Below are 22177 nucleotides of genomic sequence, written 5' to 3'. Positions count from 1 at the left end.
CTCTTTCGAGACGGTCGGGGGTCCCTCAGCTGGTTTCCCGCCCTCACGCACTTCTACCCTTACGGGTCTCTTCTCCGCTTGCGCGGTGTTGTTTTTGCGTTTTTGTTTTTTTAAATCTTTATCCATGCAATATTTAAGTTTGTGGGAAGAACTAAAATTAGGGTGGTCGGCAGTGCTCCCTTGCCTATACCCAGCAACATTTACTCCTACGCAGTGACGCCACTCCCCTACGCATAGTCGTTAGCGACAGCGATTATGCTGAGTGAGCTCGCAAGCATGAAAGAGCAGCTCCTGTGTTGCTTCATTGTGATGGGAATGTGCACGTTGGTTTACCCCAAGGAAGTCGCTCATGACCTCCCGGGGCGAACACTTGTGCACATGTTTCCCACCACTCCAGCTTCCGGTTTAGAGCAGAAGCGGTTCACCCCAAGGGCATCTCTCCGCGACACCCCGGGGTTCCTCGACAACTGCCCCTCCCCTTCCACTAGACACATCACAGGCCCTGCTCCCCCTCCCCTCTTCCGCTTGCGAGCCCAATCAGCACCAACCCCCCGCTGCCCACAGCCGGCTGTGAGGGCCCTCGGCACGTCCTCCCACCTTGACCCTGGGGGTTTTGGGGCGTGTTGCCATGATGGGGTTTCCCCCAAGACGACAACACGACCAGTGCACTCCTCATTTACCCGGGCTTGTGACCGGCTCCTTTTGGACCACGTATGATCCGCAAGGAGGCTGAGTTTGGATTGAGCATAGTCTCGGGATCTTTTGCCGTTCGTTTTATTTTTATTACGGCGCCTAAAACTCCTAAATTCTGACAACACTACTTTAAAAACCATTCTAAATTCCAAACTACATCTTACAAACTGTGTAACGTCATATGTACAATACCGCGCAAAGCAAGTTTCTACCTTTCTATGTCTGAATGAATCGAACGATGTCGCTATATCATATATCCGTAAAAGCAGAGCCTGATTGGGCTATACCCGCTGCAGGGAGTAATAATTTGGATCAAAATGAAAGCCGAAACAGTATAGATGATTGCGCTCATGTTTCTGACCAAAGAATTAAAAAGGAGAATGTAAACTCCAGCATTGTTCATATGAAGCTGGCTGCCGCAGAGTCCAGCTCAAATGGTTAGTAAATAAAAAATTATAAGTAATAGAATGAAGTGGATTATGGATATGTATGCTGAATACATATTTCTCGCTGGTTCTTTATTATTCTGGAATAAATTAATTTCATTCATTCATTCATTATATAAAATACGTGTTTTTGGTACAAATCTAAATCAAAAAGTCATCTTATTTTTATATGTCATTGTTTAAATGTAGAAAATCAATAAGTAATAAGAGTCTAAACATTGTTAGAAATTTATTTGCTAGAAATGTGGTAGGTACAGAAATAAGGAGTTGAAGTAGTAGCACAGAATAAATAATAGTACTAGGTACAGAAGACTCACTCTCTAACAAAACGCGTCTGTCACGATCAGCACAGATATGGCGGCTGGGTGGCAACAGCGCCACGCGCAGCTTATACATACATACATACATACATATAATCACGCCTATTTCCCGGAGGGGTAATGTAGGGTAGGCTTATGGCAAACCCCAAAATTGGTGTGGAACGGATGTAGTTTTAGCTACCTGTAGCAAAGCGACGAAATCGCGGAGTGAGCCACGCCTGGTAGTAGTTAGTTAGTCCTGTTGTTGAGTTTATTAATTTGCTTGTAAATATGCCTTTCTTGGTACAGTCAAGAGTAAAAATATGGGTGCATACAACTTACTCAAAAATATGACTATAGTTCTTAATTCGTTGATATAAAAGCTATGGGACATATTATTGAGCGTCCCCAAAGTAGACCCAAGATGCGTTGGGACGACGACACCAAAAGGACTGCGGGGAAGAAGTGGCTTCAGGTTGCAAAAGACCGTGACCAATGGCGTAAAATGAAGGAGGCCTACACCCGAAGGGTAGAAAAAGGCTAAAGAGAGAGAGAGATTGAGTATGAGTGCATATTTTTACACTTGACTGTATAAATCAGTTTTAGTTTTAGCTTCAGTAAGTTTTCAAGTTATGTCACTTGAGGTAAAGGTTAATATTTTTATTGTAAATATATGAAAGATCTTTTTATGAACATTTAAAAGGGTAACTAGCATAACTACTCAGTGTACTTTACTTTTTTTTATCTTTTAGGGTTCCGTAACTCAAACGAAAAAAACGGAACCCTTATAGGATCACTCGTGCGTCTGTCTGTCCATCTGTCACAGCCTATTTTCTCGGAAACTACTGGACCAATTAAGTTGAAATTTGGTACATGTATGTAAATTAGTGACCCAAAGATGGGCATGTTTTTATTATAATTTTAAAATACATAGGTTAGAAGTTATTTAAGAAAATAGCCAAAAAATAACCATCCCTGCCCCCTTTATCTCCGAAACTACTTGGTATAAAATTTTGAAAAAAATGCCCAAAATAGTTCTTTGCCTATTATAGATGACATAAAAACCTATTAGAAATGTGCAGTCAAGCGTGAGTCGGACTTATGTACGGAAGCCTTGGAACGAGAGTCTCATTCGCACTTGACCGGTTTTTTTTATAAGGGGTTACTTAAAAATGAAATATTCTGGTTTAGAGCCAGTGGCAGCCGAAGCGCCCGGAGAGCCTCTCCGAGTATCCACACCTGGCTACCACCGCAGGTATGTTACATACTATTATTTGAGTCTCACAGATAATGGTGTCTATTAACAATATTCTGGCTGGCTGCTGTCAGACCGATAAGTTTGTGTGTGTATGTGTAAGCATAATGTTTATTGTAGTGTGTGTGACGACTAAAGACTGCGCCCGGGCGCGCCCCTGAGTGGACTGACTATGGGGATGTAGGATCCTACATCCGATATCGGATCGGACAATGTGAAAATGCTGCTAGATGTCTTAAAAAATTAAAGAATTGACTTTTTAATAATATTTCCTTGTCCAAATAAGTGAAAAAGTGGTTTTAAAACCTAATTTCAACACTGAAAAAAAATGTTCAATACTTTTTTTAACTAAAAATGGTGCTAAGTGCTTAAAAAGTCAGGAAAATTCATAGCAAGATAAGTAAAACAGCCATATATTTGTGATTTTAATAATCAATTAATTTAATTTCACAATATCCTTACCACTCTTGCTACTTTTTGATTGGAACCTAAAACTTACAAATATGGTCACGGAATTTAATTTCAGTACCATATCGTATGCACCTTGTCACAATGCCAATAGTATGAGGATTGATGTACCATCGCCCACACTGTACATCGGTGGACCTTATTTCAAAAGGCATTCGGTCCACAGAAGTACAGTTAACAGTGTGTGCGACAGTACCCAGCGACTTTCATATTGATTGTCACTGTGACAAGGTACAGTCAACTGTATAAATATGGGTGCACTAATCATCTCAAAAGTATGTCCAATAGCTCCTATGTCAGCGAATTAAGAACTATGGGACATATTTTTGAATAAGTTGTATCGATTTTAATTTTAATGTAATTTCAATATGTATTATTTAAATAAATAAGTATATAAACATAATAAATTGACTACAACCATACTCTTACAGTTGACTGTACAAAATGGTACGGAAACTAAATTCTTTGACTGTACAGTACAGTCAGCAGCAGACGTTGCTAAGCGGGCGAGGTGTTCAAAATTACCTCGACACGCTCTTATTCTCTTAACAATAAAGTCGCGTCGAAATAATTTCGAACAACTCGCCCGCTTAGCAACTTCTGCTGCTGACTGTACATATGTTGTTATTCTTTTCAACATAATGTACATTGAATAATTTTACGGTTTAGACTCACTTGTTTTTAGTCACTCGCGCGACATGTTTCGGAGAGCCTATGAGGTCTCCTTTCTCAAGCACTAACAGTGCGAGCAGCGTTCACGACGGCCGTGTATCGCGTACTGCGGCTCGCCCGTAAACCGCTACACCGTAAAATTATTCAATGTTAGTATGTCTCACAACAGCTTAAATTCGAACATATGTACAGTCTTATTTATCTTTATTCTGTGTTTTATATCCCAGTTACCAAACTCACAACTCCTGACTAATGTTGTCTGAGTACCCACAACATGACAACACAAGCTTTCTTGTGCTTACTGGGACTTAGTCAATTTGTGTATGAATGTCTCTATAATATTTATATATTTTATTTTAATTATTTAAGGACCATCTGGTGCGCTAAAGAGCGTTCAAGCAATTTCTCCAAACAAGAATGCCAATTATTGCACGGCATAATCGACAAATACAGTGAAATAATGTTCAACAAGAAGACGGACTCAGCAACTAATATGAAGAAAAAAGCGACTTGGGTTAAGATTGAGGCAGAGTTTAATGCGGTGTCGACGAATAAGAGGACATTGAGGCAATTACAGGCGAAGCTGGATAATATGAAAAGGAATAGAAGAAAGGTTAGTTACTAGTTGGCACTACTTGCACCTCACCAACCCGGGGTTAACCGGTTAAACCGTTAACCCACAAATTGTACTGGTAATAGTGGTAATAGACCAGTGGATGAATAAAATTTGACTTTGATTGCTTTAAAGTTTTTTCTTTTTTGATATGTTGGAGGCATGTTAAGTAATACTTACTTAAGTATGTAAAGTTACAAAATTTTTGTTAGCATTGCCAAGAACTTGTATGTGAATATAGAACTAGAGTTACAAAAATAACTCCATGTTTAACTGACTAATCCCGGGTTAGTAAATGGTGCTAGTGGCCCTTAGTAATTTTTACAAGCTTTTGTAAGACAATGTGGATAAGCGCTTCTCCATATACAAACGTATATATATTCCACTATTTGATGTACCTATATACATTAACCTTGATTATGTTCTTTTTTTAGATTTTTTTGATTATTATAAGAATTAGGCGCGAAAAACAATTTCCGCAGCAAAAATATGCCGCAGTAAAAAAATTGCCAACGTATTTTTGGGCCACCATGTAGCATAGCAGTCATAGTCATAGCCATTTGGTTAAATTAGCCTACTAATTGGACGCTTAGGCCGTTCATTAAATCTGCTGACTGGTTGTTCTACAGCCATTCAAATTGATGCCGACGCTTAATGAACGGCCCAGGCATCCAGTTTGCTGGCTAATTTAACCAGCTGCGACTTAGCTACGTCATATAATTACAGAAAGAACGATCAGAAGCAAACAGCCTGACGAAAGTCGTCGTTATACCTCGCTCAGCGACGCCGACGAACAACGACAGCGAGAGCCGTGTCTCGCTGCTCACGACGGAGAACGACTGTCTGAACACAACGGCGAACGACCGTGTCTCGCTGATCACAACCACAAGCGACTGTGTCTCGCTGAATACGACGGCGAACGATTGTGTCTCGCTGAACACAACGGCGAACAACGGTGTCTCGCTGAACACAACAGCGAACAACTGTGTCTCGCCAGAAGAGTTCGCTGATGTAGACGAACAGCCTTTTAACGTGGTGAGTAGAGAGGAAAGCCTAGTGTATACAGGGCGTCCCACGGCGATGCCACATGGAGGGAAAGTACCTTAAATATCATAGATAGCATATTTTGCTGAAAGAAGACTTCATTTTATTTTTAAAACTTAGTAAAGTTGCATTCATACTTTTTTAATTTTTTTTGAAAAAAAATGTAGTATGGAAAAAAAATATCGCGTCATTGGAGGAAAAGTACCTTAATTATTGTAAATGAACATCTTACTGAAAGAAGACATTATTTCGATTTAAAAAAACAAGTTGAATTGCATTTTAAATAATTTCATGGTTAAACCGGGAATCGAACCCGCTACACGAGAAAAATTTGGTAAAAAAATAAGCCTTTCGATCGGTATGACAAAGCTACAAGGTATTTTTTTTTCTCGTGTAGCGGGTTCGATTCCCGGTTTAACCATGAAATTATTTAAAATGCAATTCAACTTGTTTTTTTAAATTGAAATAATGTCTTCTTTCAGTAAGATGTTCATTTACAATAATTAAGGTACTTTTCCTCCAATGACGCGATAATTTTTTTCCATACATTTTTTTTCAAAAAAAAATTTAAAAAGTATGAATGCAACTTTACTAAGTTTAAAAAATAAAATGAAGTCTTCTTTCAGCAAAATATGCTATCTATGATATTTAAGGTACTTTCCCTCCATGTGGCATCGCCGTGGGACGCCCTGTATATTCTAGATATTCAAAGCCATGACACCATTATCGCCCAAGCTCGCTCGCTCGGTGTTCGCCAGCGAATACCGGCTCTTGCGGGATGTATGAAACAGCCAAATTTTTTTGAGGCACTGTTCCCATAATAAAACTATTCAGTATGAACCTATGATAAATTAACCGATTTTTATCTAAAACACAAATTTGTGTAATTTGTGTTTCTGTCTTAACCTCCTAAGGCCCAGCCATACAAATGAAAAATCCAAAATTTGCCACTGAAATTTGAACCTGCAGTGTAGGAGTAGAGTTGACTTTTCGTTGGTGGAAAATTGATCGAAACAAAGCAAAAGCGACTCTGTTCCAATTGAATAGGATTTAAATTTCATCGAACTGATGAGGTACTATAGGTAGGACCTTGGACCTTAGGAGGATATAATATTTGTTATTTATTAACATTTCAGGAACCGCATTCAACAGCCATCGTGATCGATCCTATACCAGTGGAATGTTCTGAGGTAGTTATACACTTAAATATAAAAACCGGGCAAGTGCGAGTCGGATTTGCGCACGAAGGGTTCCGTACCATAATGCAAAAAAAAAACAAAAAAAAAAGCAAAAAAAAACGGTCACCCATCCAAGTACTGACCACTCCCGACGTTGCTTAACTTTGGTCAAAAATCACGTTTGTTGTATGGGAGCTCCATTTAAATCTTTATTTTATTCTGTTTTTAGTATTTGTTGTTATAGCGGCATCAGAAATACATCATCTGTGAAAATTTCAACTGTCACGGTTCGTGAGATACAGCCTGGTGACAGACAGACGGACGGACGGACAGCGAAGTCTTAGTAATAGGGTCCCGTTTTACCCTTTGGGTATGGAACCCTAATCACGAAAACGGGACTCTGTTTAAAAATAAAATAAAACAACAAAGCACGTCACAGAAATCTGACAAGTTTATGAACTATATTTTTCTTCTAATTTTGTATACAATTTCATTATTTTATTTGTAGATATTTTACTCAAAACCAAACAACTAACCCTCACATTTAGCTTAGTATTTGTACACTTACTGTAATACCTCTGTATACTAGTATGTAGTGTGAGACATTTTTTATTTTTAAAAAGAAACAAAACATTCATAATAAAAAGGGGTCATCCATTAATTACGTCACACGAATTTCTAGGTTTTTTGACCCCTCCTTGTCACACTTGGTCACATTTGGCAAACCCCTCCCCCCTAGTGTGACTGTGACGTCACATTTTTTCTACGAAATCGCCAAATCGAAATAAGTAAGTACCTAATTATATTTAGTTGTAAGTATATTTTATCAAAATATTTTTGACGATATAAATATTAGTAATTTTAGTACCCAAAACTGCTTAGGAAAGAAAATTAAACGAATAAAGACGATTATCGTTTTAAAACCTTGTTATTTAAATGTACAGCGAATGAAATAATTTAAATAAATTTTCGGTTACTGATGAAGTTAAAGTGACGTCACAAAGTTTGTGTCTTCCCCCTCCCCCATGTCACAATATGTCACATTTTCTTGACCCCCTCCCTCCCCCTAAACGTGTGATGTAATTAATTGATGACCCCAAAGTTATAAAAATACAATGTAGAAATTTTGTGTTATCAGATCGATTTAGTCCCGAGTCCGCCGTCTCTGCCCAGGACTAGGGTCTCTAGAGCATCACGGCACACCGGCTCACAGCCCCGTAAGTAGTAGTGAGACCAGGCCATGTTGGCATTTCGATAGCCCAGACTGTGCAAGTGTTAGACCGTTCTCTAAGCACCATACTGGGCTGGCTGAGATGCAGGATCAGTATCGCCGTTATACGCGCCACCAGCATGTGCATCCGAGGCACTCGCCACCGGTTTAAGTCCACCACCAGGTGGCTTGGGTTCGACGACGGTGCCGCCCTTCCACACATCGACTCAAACCCCTCTTCTACCCTACCTACATATGTCTTACCTAACCCTTTGCCTATGTATTACTTATGATTCTGACGACCGGTCTGGCCTAGTGGGTAGTGACCCTGCCTATGAAGCCGATGGTCCCGGGTTCGAATCCTGGTAAGGGCATTTATTTGTATGATGATATAGATATTTGTTCCTGAGTCATGGTTGTTTTCTATGTATTTAAGTATTTATATATTACATATATCGTTGTCTAAGTACCCACAACACAAGCCTTCTTGAGCTTACCGTGGGGCTTAGTCAATTTGTGTAAAAATGTCCTATGATATTTATTTATTTATTATGATTGTTGTAATAAATGCTTTAGTTGTTTGTAAATAGATAATTTAAAAAATAAGTTAGACCAAGGTAAGTTGGCATTTTGATAGCCCAGACTGTGCATGTGTGCAAGTGTTATTTTAAACGTCAACCACATTACATTTAGACTCTTTTATGTATATTTATTTCAGGTTTCCGAAAACGAGTCAAACCAGCAGACACGGAATATGAAAGAAATCAAAAATTACGAGAAACAAAATTAGAAGCAATACAGTGTACCAGAGAATACGATAGGATATTATTCGAGACTAAACTGCAGCATTTGGAAGAGAAGAGGAGAGAAGATAGAGACATTTATGAATTGAAGAAGAGAAAATTGGAATTGGAAATTAGCTTATTGGGAAAACAAAATAAAAATTAAATTTGTACAAATTTTACTGTTTTTGTTATTTATGGCCTCCAAGGTGAAAGCAGCATATAAGCGTTTGGCTGTCATTTTTCATGCCCCCTCTACACGATGGGCCAACGCCGGCCACTCCAAGGGACACATGCGTTAGAGGGAGCAAGTGATATTGCTATCTCATTCTACCGCATGGCTGCGTCCCTTGGAGTGGCCGGCGTCGGCCCATCGTGTAGAGGAGCCATCATAGGTATCAAAATCACTCACACGCCAGCGGCATTTATACGATTAAGCCAGTATAAACCTCAATGTACGAGTAAGCGTCCAATATTGGACAATGGTAAATCAGGCAATTAAAATTACAACAAAAACGCACCACCAGCATGTGTATCCGAGGCACACGCCACCGTTTTAAGTCGACCGCCAGGTGGCTTGGGTTCGACGACGGTGCCGCCCTTCCACACATCGATTGAAACCACTTTTCTACCCTACCCACATATGTATTACCTAACCCTTTGCCTATGTACTTATGATTGTCTTAATGTAATAAATTTTTGTTGTTTTAATATTACCAGAAATTACAACAAAAAATCTTTTTGACGGAAAATTAGTCAAATTGTCAGTGAAGTTATTTATTTATTGATTACTACTGGTATTAGCAGTACTAATAGATTCCGCTACTTGACGCTAAGGTCCCATTCGCACGGCAGCTTTTTCAACACGCGTTAAAAAAGCGTTTGAATGACACAAATGGATAGCCTTGTATGTATTCACACGACAGAGCTGGCGCTTTTTATCAAGCGTTGTTGGATTTTCGACTTTAAGCCTTGGTCATTAAGTCGAGTTTAGAGTGCAGACAGATTCAAGCGCTTTTTTAACGCGCGTTGAAAAAGCTGTCGTGCGTATGGAGGCTAAATGTCGACTACGAAATAATTCGCGTTTTGGCACAGAATAAATAATAGTACTAGGTACAGAAGACTCACTCTCTAACAAAACGTGTCTGTCACGATCAGCACAGATATGGCCGCTAGGTGGCGACAGCGCCACGCGCGGCTTATGGCAAACCCCAAAATTGGGGTCGAACGGATGTACTTTTAGCTACCTGTAGCAAAGCGACGAAATCGCGGAGTGAGCCACGCCTGGTTATGGTAAGAAAAGTGACGTATGGAGTTACCACTGTTTGCTTACTTATATTTCTCTGTGGTTACGAGTGTTGTCGAACAAGTTGACAAAGACCTTTTACGAGTATAAGGGGTCATCCATTAATTACGTCACACGAATTTCTAGGTTTTTTGACCCCTCCCCCCTCCTTGTCACACTTGGTCACATTTGGCAAACCCCTCCCCCCTAGTGTGACGTCACATTTTTTCTACGAAATCGCCAAATCGAATTAAGTAAGTATGTACCTAAGTATTATTAATATTTTATCAAAATATTTTTGACGATAATAATAATAATAATAAGCCCGCAGGGCAGCTTGTGGCGAGCTGTTGGGGAGTAACGACCCCACGGACCCGAGTGCTCCCGAGAGTCGGTCAGGGTCTCCGTCTCCGGCGTGTCTTCGTCGGTCGGAGTGGACCCCAAGGGGACCCGCAGGACTCTCAGCTCTGGCTTGCCTTCATTGGCCGTCCAGAGAGGAGTCGCTAGAGCTATATGCTCCAGGGGTGGAAGTGAAAGATGCATAAGACGCGAGTTGGCACAGTGGCTGTTAACAGTCACTGGGTAGAAAGCGGCGCACACCTCTCGACACCCCTGAGCCGCTCACACCGATGTTGCTCCTGGTCGTCTTCGCGACGGCAGTTTCAGGGGCCCATCTAGTCAGCGGCGAGTCACCGCCTGCCTCGATGACGGTGTTAACATTGTTATGGCAGGTGTCCGGACCTCTTTTACAATAGCCCAGTCTCATTGTCCACCCAAACATCAATCCATAGACCGGAATACTGTTCACTTTTTCTACAATAGTCCCAATGCCTGCTGCGACCGGTTCATGGGTGTCTATTGTTGCGCCTGTGAACGGGTTCCAGCAGGCGTTCTACATGACATTAAAACTCTCCAAGGGGCCTCTACGTGTTGGATCTATATCCCCACGCAAGCCTATCAAAAGACCGGGATTTATAGGCCCGTGAAATCCAAAAGGAGACACATAATAATAATAATAAAATGCTTTATTGCACACTACAAAAGAAATGGTACAAAAGTATGAACAGGTACAAATATGTAGGTAACAACAGGCGGACTTATCGCTAAACAGCGATCTCTTCCAGACAACCTTCAGATAGTGAGAAGGCGAAACAAATTCAAGTTAACGGGTGGTGCGAAAATAAAACAAATAATAAAAATAAAATAAAATACATATACTACAAATATAAGAAATAAAAATATACTACATTTATTACTATATAAACATTATATAAATAACAAATAAATATATAGATGACAAAGGAGGCTATAAAACAATAAGGAGTTAAAAAAAAAACGACGACACACGACGACGATATAAATATTAGTAATTTTATAACCCAAAACTGCTTAGGAAAGAAAATTAAACGAATAAAAACGATTATCGTTTTAAAAACTTGTTATTTAAATGTACAGCGAATAAAATAATTTAAATAAATTTTCGGTTACCTACTGATGAAGTTAATGTGACGTCACAAAGTTTGTGTCTCCCCCCTCCCCCATGTCATAATATGTCACATTTTCTTGACCCCCTCCCTCCCCCTAAACGTGTGATGTAATTAATGGATGACCCCTAAGTATTGAAAACGATGGTTACCGCAGATGGGCGTGCCCGGAATGCGGCAAGGTGTCCTGGTCGCCGGCGCACCTCCGCATCCACATGCGAGTGCACACCGGCGAGCGGCCCGCGTGCTGTCATATATGCGGCGCACAGTTCCGCACACACGGCAACCTGGCGCGCCATCTGAGAGCTCACAGCGGGGAGAAGCCGTTCGCCTGCGAGCACTGTAGCAGAAGGTATGATTTATACACATCTGCATCCTGCGACTTATGCGGCGCACGGTGATGGATACGCGGCGCCTTAGCGCGCCATCTGATAGGTCACAGTAGGGAGAAGCCGTTCGCCTGCGAACGCTGTAACAGAGGGTAAATATCACAGATGTCACCAACTGTAATTGAACGTGGTTTAGAATGTAGTAATACAGACAAAGACACATGTGACCTCCGTACTGACAAAAATCTAAGTTAAACTAGCCCAACTTTGAATCAGAGTAAGAAATGTAAGAATTACTTAACCGTCACAAGTGGTATCATAAAAGCCCGAAAATGTACACGTAGCCTGGTCTGGTCAATAGTTTTGAACTGAAACACAAACATTGATCAGACCATGTCTATGCATTTGCATTCAAAGATTACAAAGTTATTTTTTGAATGAATGAAAATCTTAGCGGCCAATACATACCTTAAAACTAGCATACCTATTATAAAAATATATTTTTCCTTTCAGATTCACCCAAAAGTCTGTGCTAATCAAGCACGTCCGCATCCACACAGGAGAGACACCATATTCCTGCAATATCTGCCACAAACAGTTCTCCCGTAGCTTCACACTTGCTTGCCACCGTCGCGTCCATGGAGACATTAAACAAGAACCCCCTGTAGCACAAATACCACCACCTCCAGAAAAGTGGACATGTGATATGTGCCATAAAACGTTTAAAAACAAATCTTACAAACACGCACACATGCTAATACATACAAGGACTAAAGAATTTCAATGTAATGTTTGCGAGAAAAAGTTGACTAGTGAAAGTAGTTTAGAAAAACATCTGACAGTACATAACCAGGTTAAGTGTAGTGTTTGTGAGAAGGAATTGAAAACTCAAGCTAATTTAGCGAGACATATGTTAGTGCACACAGGGGAACGACCGTTTCCTTGTAGTTTTTGTAGTAAAAGATTTACGCAAAAGTCGGTATTGATTAAACATGAGAGGATACACACGGGGGAGATGCCATACCAATGTGAAATGTGTTCGAAAAAGTTTTCTAGAAGTTTTACTTTGGAGAATCATTTGAAGCGAGTTCATAAGAAGGAAAAAGTTGTGAAGATTGAAAATGGAATTACCTCGTCTAAGAAAGAAACTGCTGAACCTAAAAAAGAAAATTCTGAAACTGAAGAGGAGAAGTCTCAACCTCAGAAGTCGGAGTGCGATATGAAGCCATTTTGGTGTGTAAACTGTGATAATTGGTACAACAATAAAGAATTCTATATACATGAATGTGTACAAGTAAATAAATTGGAAATGAGTAATGTCTGTGAGGATAATGTGCCAGAAATCGATTATAGCGATCACGAAGATAATGAAAGTAGTCACAGTCCATATATAGATGTAAAAGAAGAAGTCAGAATAGAACAGACAAAATCCAATAATACAAGTGATCAAATTAAACATGAAAATGGTTTTGACACTTTACTAACAAACACTGCGAATATAGAAGAAAACAGTTCAACAATAAATACTGATACAGATATATTGATAGACAACGAAAAGAAATACCAACCAATTAGCAATGAAAAAATAGCAAAAGTTCGCAAAAAATGGACATGTAAGCTTTGTAAAAAAACATTTAAGAAACAAACGCAGTACCGGAAGCACTTAAAAGCTCACGACGCTAAAGGTTACTGTGGAATATGTAAAAAGCATTTTAATAGCAATGGTAATCTAATCAGACATATGGTGATGCATTCAGGCGAGAAGCCTTTCCAATGCGAGTTCTGTAAGAAAAGATTCACTCAAAAGAGTGTTTTAATTAAGCACCAAAGAATACACACGGGAGAGATGCCTTATACCTGCGATATTTGTAACAAAAAATTCGCTAGAAGCTTCACTCTGCTTAACCATAAGAAAGTTCACAGCACAGTAAAACCGTATTCCTGCCAATATTGCCCTAAAACATTTACGCAGCGAAGCGCTATGATGATCCATGAGCGAAATCACACTGGGGAAAAACCATTCTCCTGTAAACTCTGTAACAAACAGTTTACAAGCAACAGCACTTTGACAAATCATAATAAAATTCATAATGGCATCAAACCGTTTTTGTGTGAGATTTGTAATAAGCAGTTTACTACTAGCAGTAATTTCTATAGCCACATGAGAATACATAGAGGCGATAAGAGGCATACTTGTGAAGTCTGTCAGAAGAAGTTTTACACTAATAGCAGTTTAACGAAGCATAAGCGGGTTCACACTAATAAGGTTAGTACTGTTAATAGTTATATATGTGGCTTTCCATCAGAGAAGGTTCCTTATGCATGTATAAGGGGTATAATACTCTTTTCTGATGGAAAGGTCCTTTTCCAGAATTAATAGAACATACATTGATTTGATGATTAGGTATTTAATACCAGCGCTGCAAAGTAGATAAGGTTGCATTTTTCGCGACAATTGACACTTTTACTGCAACATACTTCTACTTTTTCTTACTTTTTTCTTAAAAGTGTCCCCTATTTTAACTAAGTTATTATTTTATTAGGTATGTAAAGTGGAAGTAATACCAGAAGACCCGAGCAAACCATGCGCCTGCAATATATGTCGGCGGCGTTTCGCTAACGTGTACCTGCTGGAGCGACACGCACGCGGTCACAGCGGAGAGAAACCGTACGAGTGCGAAGAGTGTCATAAGAAGTATGTGTTTATTCTTTTTATTAAATTACAACAGAATAGAAATCGACCCATATGCAGACGGCGCAAGTTTAACGAACTGCTGTAACAGGGCTATTTTGTTTGAAGTCTTATGGCGTTATTCATAAACGCGTTACTGGCCTGAATTAGCTATGAATCGTTTGTTTTTATCAGTCATTTTGACTTATGTATTTGTAAGAAAGGGATAAAACAATTTAACTGAATCAGGTCCGTAAAGTTTTATGAATAAGGGGGTTACAGTGTACACTCAACTTTATTTTTCTTTTGATGTTTTTGCGTTAATTATTTCTACTCAAAATCAACAGCTCTTTTGAACATTATATTTTAGACTTTTACCAGCTGTAATAAGATGACTTAATCACTAAATATTCCTGTTATACTCGTATAGGTTCGCGCTCAGCGGTGACCTGAACAGGCATCGGCGGTCGCACAGCGGGGAGAAACGCTACTCCTGCGACATATGCAACAAGCAGTTCACTAGGAGCGGCACGTTGAAGCACCATCACAAGTTACATGAAACATCTATTACACCCGAGTGAACCACACTATTACCACAGAATAAATAATAGTACTAGGTACAGAAGACTCACTCTCTAACAAAACGCGTCTGTCACGATCAGTACAGATACGGCCGCTTTTTTTTTTTTTTTTATATTATGAATGGGCTTACTCATGGCCACAGACTAGCCGAGGCGTAGACGTGGCCTACGATGGAGCGAGCTCGCCCAGAAGGTGCCTGTTCACTCTTGATTTGAAGGTTGCCGGGTTATAAGAACACGGAAATATAGACGCCGGCAAGGAATTCCATTCCTTGGCAGTGCGCATAAGGAAAGTAGAAGCAAAGCGCTTCGTGCGAATTGGTGGAATATCTACCAAGTAAGGATGGAAACCGGCCGTGCGTCTAAAAGTCCGATGGTAGAATGGGGACGGTGGAATAAGCTCGTGTAGCTCTTGGGCACACTCCCCGAAGTGCAACCTGTAGAATACCGACAGGCTGGCGACTTTCCGCCGATGGGCCAAAGACTGAAGCTTAGCCGTTAGCTTCTTGTCGCCAATCATCCTCCTGGCTCTGCGCTCCACTGAGTCCAAAGCGGCGAGTTGGTATTTAGCTGAGCCATCCCACAGGTGGCTGCAATACTCCATACACGACCGGACTTGAGCTTTGTAAAGTGTTAGAAGCTGTCCAGGTGTGAAGTATCGCTTCACCTTATTTAGGACGCCCAGCTTTCTGGCCGCAGTTTGTGCTTTAGACTCAATGAAGCTGCCGAAGCTGAGGACTGAACTCAGCTCCATGCCGAGGAGTTCCAGGCTGTCGGCAATAGGTACAGATGCACCCCGGAAAGAAGGAGTCAAGTCGAATGGACTCCGTTTTGCGGAAAATAGACACGTCTGCGTTTTGGAGGCATTGAACGTGACCAGATTGTCATCACCCCACTGGGAAACGAGACTAAGGGTCAAGTTCATTCGCTCAACCATGGCCTCTCTCTGTGAACGTATATCCTCCCTGCTGTCCCCTGCACTAGCCAAATATCTCTCAACAACCGTACTGTCATCTGCATAACCTACAATGCTGGGTTGCAGCATGTCGTTAATGTGGAGCAGGAAAAGGGTTGCGGAGAGAACAGGCGACAGAGAACTAGGTGGCGACAGCGCCACGCGCGGCTTATGGCAAACCCCAAAATTGGGGTTGAACGGATGCACTTTTAGCTACCTGTAGCAAAGCGACGAAATCGCGGAGTGAGCCTCGCCTGCTATAACCAAATTTTTTTTTATATGTGTAATACTGTATTTTGTTTCAAAATTCAATATTCTGTAAGTAGACCTCAAGACCTCCTTCTGTAGGTGAAGGAAACCGGCCTAATCCCAATAAGGCCTAGTTTACCCTCTGGGTTGGAAGGTCAGATGGCAGTCGCTTTCGTAAAAACTAGTGCTTACTCCAATTTTCGGGATCAGTTGGTGTGGTGAAAATTTGTGTTTCACTGGTATCGGTGGCAAAATTTGTTCAACACTTTTGCCCCCTTGTAAAAGAAATAACTATTGTATATATGGATCTGTAAATAAAATTGAAGGTAAAAGGAAGAATAAGGATACTAATCATTTCATTGCCCGTTTTTAGGGTTCCGTACCCAAAGGGTGAAACGGGACCCTATTACTAAGACTTCGCTGTCCGTCCGTCCGTCCGTCCGTCTGTCACCAGGCTGTATCTCACGAACCGTGATAGCTAGACAGTTGAAATTTTCACAGATGATGTATATCTGTTGCCGCTATAACAACAAATACTAAAAACAATAAAATAAAGATTTAAATGGGGCTCCCATACAACAAACGTGATTTTTGACCAAAGTTAAGCAACGTCGGGAGTGGTCAGTACTTGGATGGGTGACCGTTTTTTTTTTGCTTTTTTTTGTTTCTTTTTTTGCATTATGGTACGGAACCCTTCGTGCGCGAGTCCGACTCGCACTTGCCCGGTTTTTCATTATAGTACCCCGTGCCGCACAGGCTTTAGGTTAGTTTTCGTCCATGTCGTCTCGGATCGGATATGGGTGAGTACGGTATATCAGTCACAGAAGAAATAATAGTACTACCGTACAGAAAGGACACTTCCTACAAACCCGAAGTTTGACAGCGGTTCAGGGTCGAATCATGCTATCCGTTTCTAATATATGGCAATATCCCTTTCGGCAATTTAGGGTTGTCAAAATTTAAGTGATTATCTTATCTGTGGTCGTGGACGCAAAAGGAAGTCAAGTGGTGCCAACCCTAATAATTGCTCGGAGCGATGCTGAGCCGAACGGAGCCGAGTTCGACCGAAGTCAGGAGTGTCTCCCCACTGATTCAGTGTAATGGCCTGAACACAAAATTATAATTAAATAATTTTCTGAGCAACTTAAGTAATATCGTATTAAATAACCCTGATGACAAATTCTTGGTAATTGGAGATTTTAACATGAGCAATATTGTATGGACAGCGCAGGACTCCGTTATGGTACCGTCTAATTATGTAAGTAGCGACGAGTGCAGTTTTGTTGACGAACTTAACGCTGTTAATTTTAACCAGTACAATGGCATTGTAAATCGTTTCGGCAAGATATTAGATTTGGTTATATCTAATGACCTTGTATCAATTAGTCACTGCACGAGTCCTCTAGTACCTATTGACCCATATCATGAGCCTCTTATTGTTAAAATGGAGTATACTACGATTAACCCTCTACAGTCAGCTCCCTTAGTTAAATATTATTGGAATAAAGGTGACTATACATCTATCAATAGTGAATTAGGATCTATATGCTGGGAAGAGGAATTTTCTGGTCGCTCATTGGCCCAATCGCTGGATTTCTTTTACATGACTTTTCGTAGACTTAGAGACAAATTTGTTCCTAGCAAAAATATTAAAAAAGACAATTATCCCGCTTGGTTTTCGGTTCCTTTGAAAAAAGCAATAAAAGAAAAATATAAATATTTAAAAAAATACAGAACTTACAAAAATATTTCCGACTTAATTTCATATAATGTGTTGCGGGACAGAGTTCGTAAATTAGAACACGAATGCTTTACTACTTTTGTGCGTCGTGCTGAAACAAATATTACTAGTAATCCTAGACAATTCTGGTCATTCGTCAAATCACGATCAACCTCCCACGGTCTGCCCAGCAGTATGAAATATGGAAGTCAGTCGGTTAATACAGGACAAGATATTTGTGAAGCCTTTTCTGATTATTTTTTTACCAATTTTTCACCATCAATTAATTCGACAAGTTGTAACTCACTTGTCTCTAGCACTGAGTCAATCGCCAACATAAATTCAATAGAGGTCGACCCAGATCTCGTCACCACCTTATTGCTTAAGTTAGACTCCTCCAAGTCCGCAGGCCCCGATCAGCTCCCAGCACAATTCTTAATTAAATGTGCGGAGAACCTAGCAAGGCCGATAGTTATGCTTTTTCAGCGTTCCTTCGCAGAGTGCTCTATACCTTCCATTTGGAAGTCTGCTTTTATCACCCCAGTACATAAAAAAGGGCCCAAAACTGATATTGCGAATTACAGGCCCATTTCCAAACTATGTATTATATCAAAAGTGCTTGAAAAAATTGTATTTGAACAAGTCTATAATTCTTTAAGTAACTGTTTTAGTGCTAATCAACATGGGTTTTTGCGACGTAGATCTACAGTATCTAATCTTATTCTATTGAATGATTATGTTACTGATGCTATGGACAGTGGGTCCCAAGTTGATGTAATATATACTGATTACAGCAAATGTTTCGATCGTATTGACCACAGTTTATTAATATCAAAGCTGAATAACATCGGGATAAGTGGGGATTTACTGAGATGGTTTATATCCTATATCGAGAATAGGACCCAGGCTGTTGTGGTAAATAATTATATGTCTGGCTGGGTCACTGTTCCTAGTGGGGTACCGCAAGGGTCATTACTAGGGCCACTGCTTTTTAATATATTCATTAATGATATTGACAAATGTCTCCTGCATTCTAACCTTCTATGTTTCGCCGATGACATGAAGGTTTTCTTAAAGATAAAATCTGCTGCTGACTCTATATTACTTCAGTCTGACCTTGCACGCCTTGACGATTACTGCCAATTATACAGATTAGATTTGAATCCCTCTAAATGTTTTACAATGACCTTCTCACGCCAACGTAACTTAATCGACACTAACTATGCCTTAAAGGGCCTAACTCTTCAGAAAGTATCATGTATGAGAGATTTAGGTGTCATGCACGACTCAAAACTGATTTTTGATAATCACATCAATAGCATTATTAGTGGCGCTTATAAAGCACTAGGTTTCATAATGCGCAATTCTATTCACTTCACTCAGGCTAAGACGCTTAAAGTGCTTTATTGTTCATATGTTAGAAGTAAGTTAGAATATGCCTCTCAGGTCTGGAACCCTTGCTACCATACATATATAGACAGAATCGAACGCATTCAGCAAAAATTCGTAAAACACCTTTGCTTTAAATTGAAATATCCCTACAGTTCTTCCAACTATCTTAAAATATGTAAGCACCATCACCTTGTCCCTTTACAAAAACGCCGTGAAGTAGCCGATATTAGCTACCTAATAAGTATTACTAATGGTGTAATCGATTGCCCCGAGTTGCTAAGTAAACTGTGTTTCAAAACCCCCTCTCGTTCTAAAAGGTATCATCCCCCATTAGCAATCAAAAATGCATCTTCCAAATACAGACAGAATAGTTTTTTAACGCGCGCCAGTCGTAACCTTAACGAGTTGTCTAAAGAATTTGATATTGATATATTCAACTGTAGAATCCCTAACGTGAGACGTAATTTAGTGCAGAGATATTTCGAGTCTATTGATATTGATAGAGTGAGCGTGTTGTCGCCTTCTTAAATACCTACAAATGTATTATTAATATTTTTACTTTATAATAGTCCTCATTTTGTTACTTGTTAATTAGTATCTTTGTAACTTTCAATTTATCTTTATTAGATATGATTTGTGTTGGCTTTGTTCACATATGTGCTTGCGATAGTGCGTAACCTTAGTATAAGTAGTACCTGTTAGTTTAGTATTATGTTACTACCTGTGAGTTCCTATAATTGGCTTTCTGTATCCATTATAATTTCTATGGTATTGTCATAGCTGTTGGTTCTCCAAATAAATAAAATAAAAATAAAATAAAATAAAATTATATGAGATGACAAGCGCGAAAGTGGTGGGGGTAGTTGCTGTGACGTCAAGTCGGCAGTACAAACTTTTTTTGATTTGATTTTAAACATATCATGTGGGGTACCAATTGAAAGGACTCTGTGAGTAGATCACAAATATATAACATACTGTAGGTAACATTTTCAGTACCTACTTTGTCTAACAAATATTCAGAAAACGTTCATAAATTTCACAATGCACCGAAAAACGATTTCTAAGAGACTTTTCGTTCGCTGGCCGCTAGACTAAAGCCTCCTCCAGACTATGCGCGTGAATCGCGGGCGAAGCCGCGAATGCGAGTGTGGCGTCGATTTCGCAGATTGTTCACGCCTTCGCGCCTTGTTCTCCGTTTTTTGTCGGTATTTCGGCCCGCGTCAAAGGAGACGCGAAGCGCGAACTTGCAAGACTCCACATTACACAATATTTTGGCTCCTCTGTGGCAAGATAAATATGAATGATATTATGATTATATAAACATTTATTTACCAATAACAAATAAAGTGATACTTAATAAAAACAACATTAAAATTAAAACTAAAATTTAACAGAACTTATAAATAAAAAATGCTCCCCAGGTGACCTTGATTATATTATATTAAGTAGCTATATTTTACGGTTTTACAATAAAACAAAATGGAAAAACAGCTAAATTACGTATGATGCCATAGATAACTAACAGTTAAACTCGATCAGCTGATGCTTTTCCGCCATATTGCCGCAAAACAAACTGCGAAATCGCCGTGAAGTGTGCGAGTGTGGAGTCATTCGTCAACTTCGCGATATGTTCGCTCCGCGACGTCGCGCCGCGATTCACGCACATAGTCTGGAGGGGGCTTAATAAACGGAAAATATCAACTGTCTAGACAGTTAAAGCCTGACAACAGTTTATTTGACCCTCGCCATTTTGCGGATTTTCAATGGTACTAATTTCTTTTACTGGCAACAAGTACTCTTTGACAACGAACGTTGGATGTCATCGAATGTCACCGATGTAAACAAATAGAAAATATCTACGAATATATTCAAATATAAACGGTTTTATTAAAAAATGACAAAAAAATATTCCAAAGATGTGAAAAAAATTGTAGTGAATGCAATCAAATACTTACAGCTTAAAAAAGATGAAGGATTACATAGCATTCCAATAAACAATGTTTTAAAGTTGGTTGTTGACATGACCGGTATTGACGTTTTATAGTGCGGTTGTATTGAACTGGTTATCGTATCGTGTAGGAAGTGACTCAACAAAATTGGAGCAATTGCTGTGACCATATTAAAAAAATTGAAGATGATTATAGGAATAAAGGTCCTATAATCGAATTGGAGACTGGACGTTTTATAATCGAGGTTAGTGGTCCTGAAATCGACACAACATCTGATGAAAATCAGACTTCGTCAGAGTCAGAAAACGAACAATATATATATATTGAATATTTAGAATTAGATTTTGACGAACAGGTAAATTGAAAGAACCGAATTCTCTGTAAGCAATGTTTCTGACATTATACGAGTATCAACATGAAGCCAATGCCCACTACCCCAACTATACATGACGTACACACATTATTGCCATACGTGAGCTGTTTGCAGCGACACTATCTCAGGGTTAAATAAACTGTTGTCAGGCTATAAAATACTTCTGTCACGGTACATGAGATACAGCCTGTGGCCTATTTTATAAAGCTACAAGTTACAATTTACAAGCGGAAGTCTCGTCCTAAAGCCTCCTCCACAGTCGTGCGCGAATCGCGGCGCGAAGCCGCGATTCACGCGCATAGTCTGGAGGGGGCTTAACACATAGGGTTAGAAAGAGACTTCCGCTTGTAAATTGTAACTTGTACCTAGCTTTATAAAATAGGCCACTGGTGACAGACAGACGTTTTTAGCCTTTGGGTACGGGACCCTCTAAAAAGTAATAAACGTAATTAAATTATAAAGGTAATCACAAAAGCAATACCTATCTAAAATAAATTAAAGTGGACAAAATATAAAGTGAGCCGATCTT

General features: G+C 39.7%; 2 protein-coding genes and 1 long non-coding RNA gene across 3 annotated transcripts; all 3 read left to right on the top strand.

Moving 5' to 3' along the window:
- The first annotated feature begins 745 nt into the window (after nt 1-745).
- On the top strand, nt 746-6276 carry LOC134677782 (uncharacterized). Its single transcript, XM_063536210.1, has 5 exons — nt 746-1130; nt 2630-2693; nt 4203-4446; nt 5173-5481; nt 6193-6276. The coding sequence occupies exons 1-5, from the start codon at nt 920-922 to the stop codon at nt 6274-6276; spliced, it is 912 nt and encodes a 303-aa protein (XP_063392280.1). The 5' UTR covers nt 746-919.
- Nucleotides 6277-7804: 1528 nt separating this feature from the next.
- On the top strand, nt 7805-8840 carry LOC134678042 (uncharacterized). The gene is made up of 2 exons (XR_010100156.1): nt 7805-7885; nt 8597-8840. It is a non-coding gene; the product is annotated as an uncharacterized LOC134678042 (long non-coding RNA).
- Nucleotides 8841-11572: 2732 nt separating this feature from the next.
- On the top strand, nt 11573-15090 carry LOC134678033 (zinc finger protein 91-like). The gene is made up of 4 exons (XM_063536468.1): nt 11573-11781; nt 12272-14024; nt 14302-14453; nt 14860-15090. Exons 1-4 carry the CDS (start codon nt 11645-11647, stop codon nt 15008-15010), a joined length of 2193 nt encoding a protein of 730 aa, XP_063392538.1. The 5' UTR covers nt 11573-11644; the 3' UTR covers nt 15011-15090.
- Nucleotides 15091-22177: the final 7087 nt, after the last annotated feature.

This window comes from Cydia fagiglandana, chromosome 27 (assembly GCF_963556715.1).
Source record: "Cydia fagiglandana chromosome 27, ilCydFagi1.1, whole genome shotgun sequence".
NCBI classification, from domain to species: domain Eukaryota; kingdom Metazoa; phylum Arthropoda; class Insecta; order Lepidoptera; family Tortricidae; genus Cydia; species Cydia fagiglandana.
Note: the sequence above shows the minus strand (reverse complement) of the source record. Positions and strands in the feature narration are given on the sequence as shown.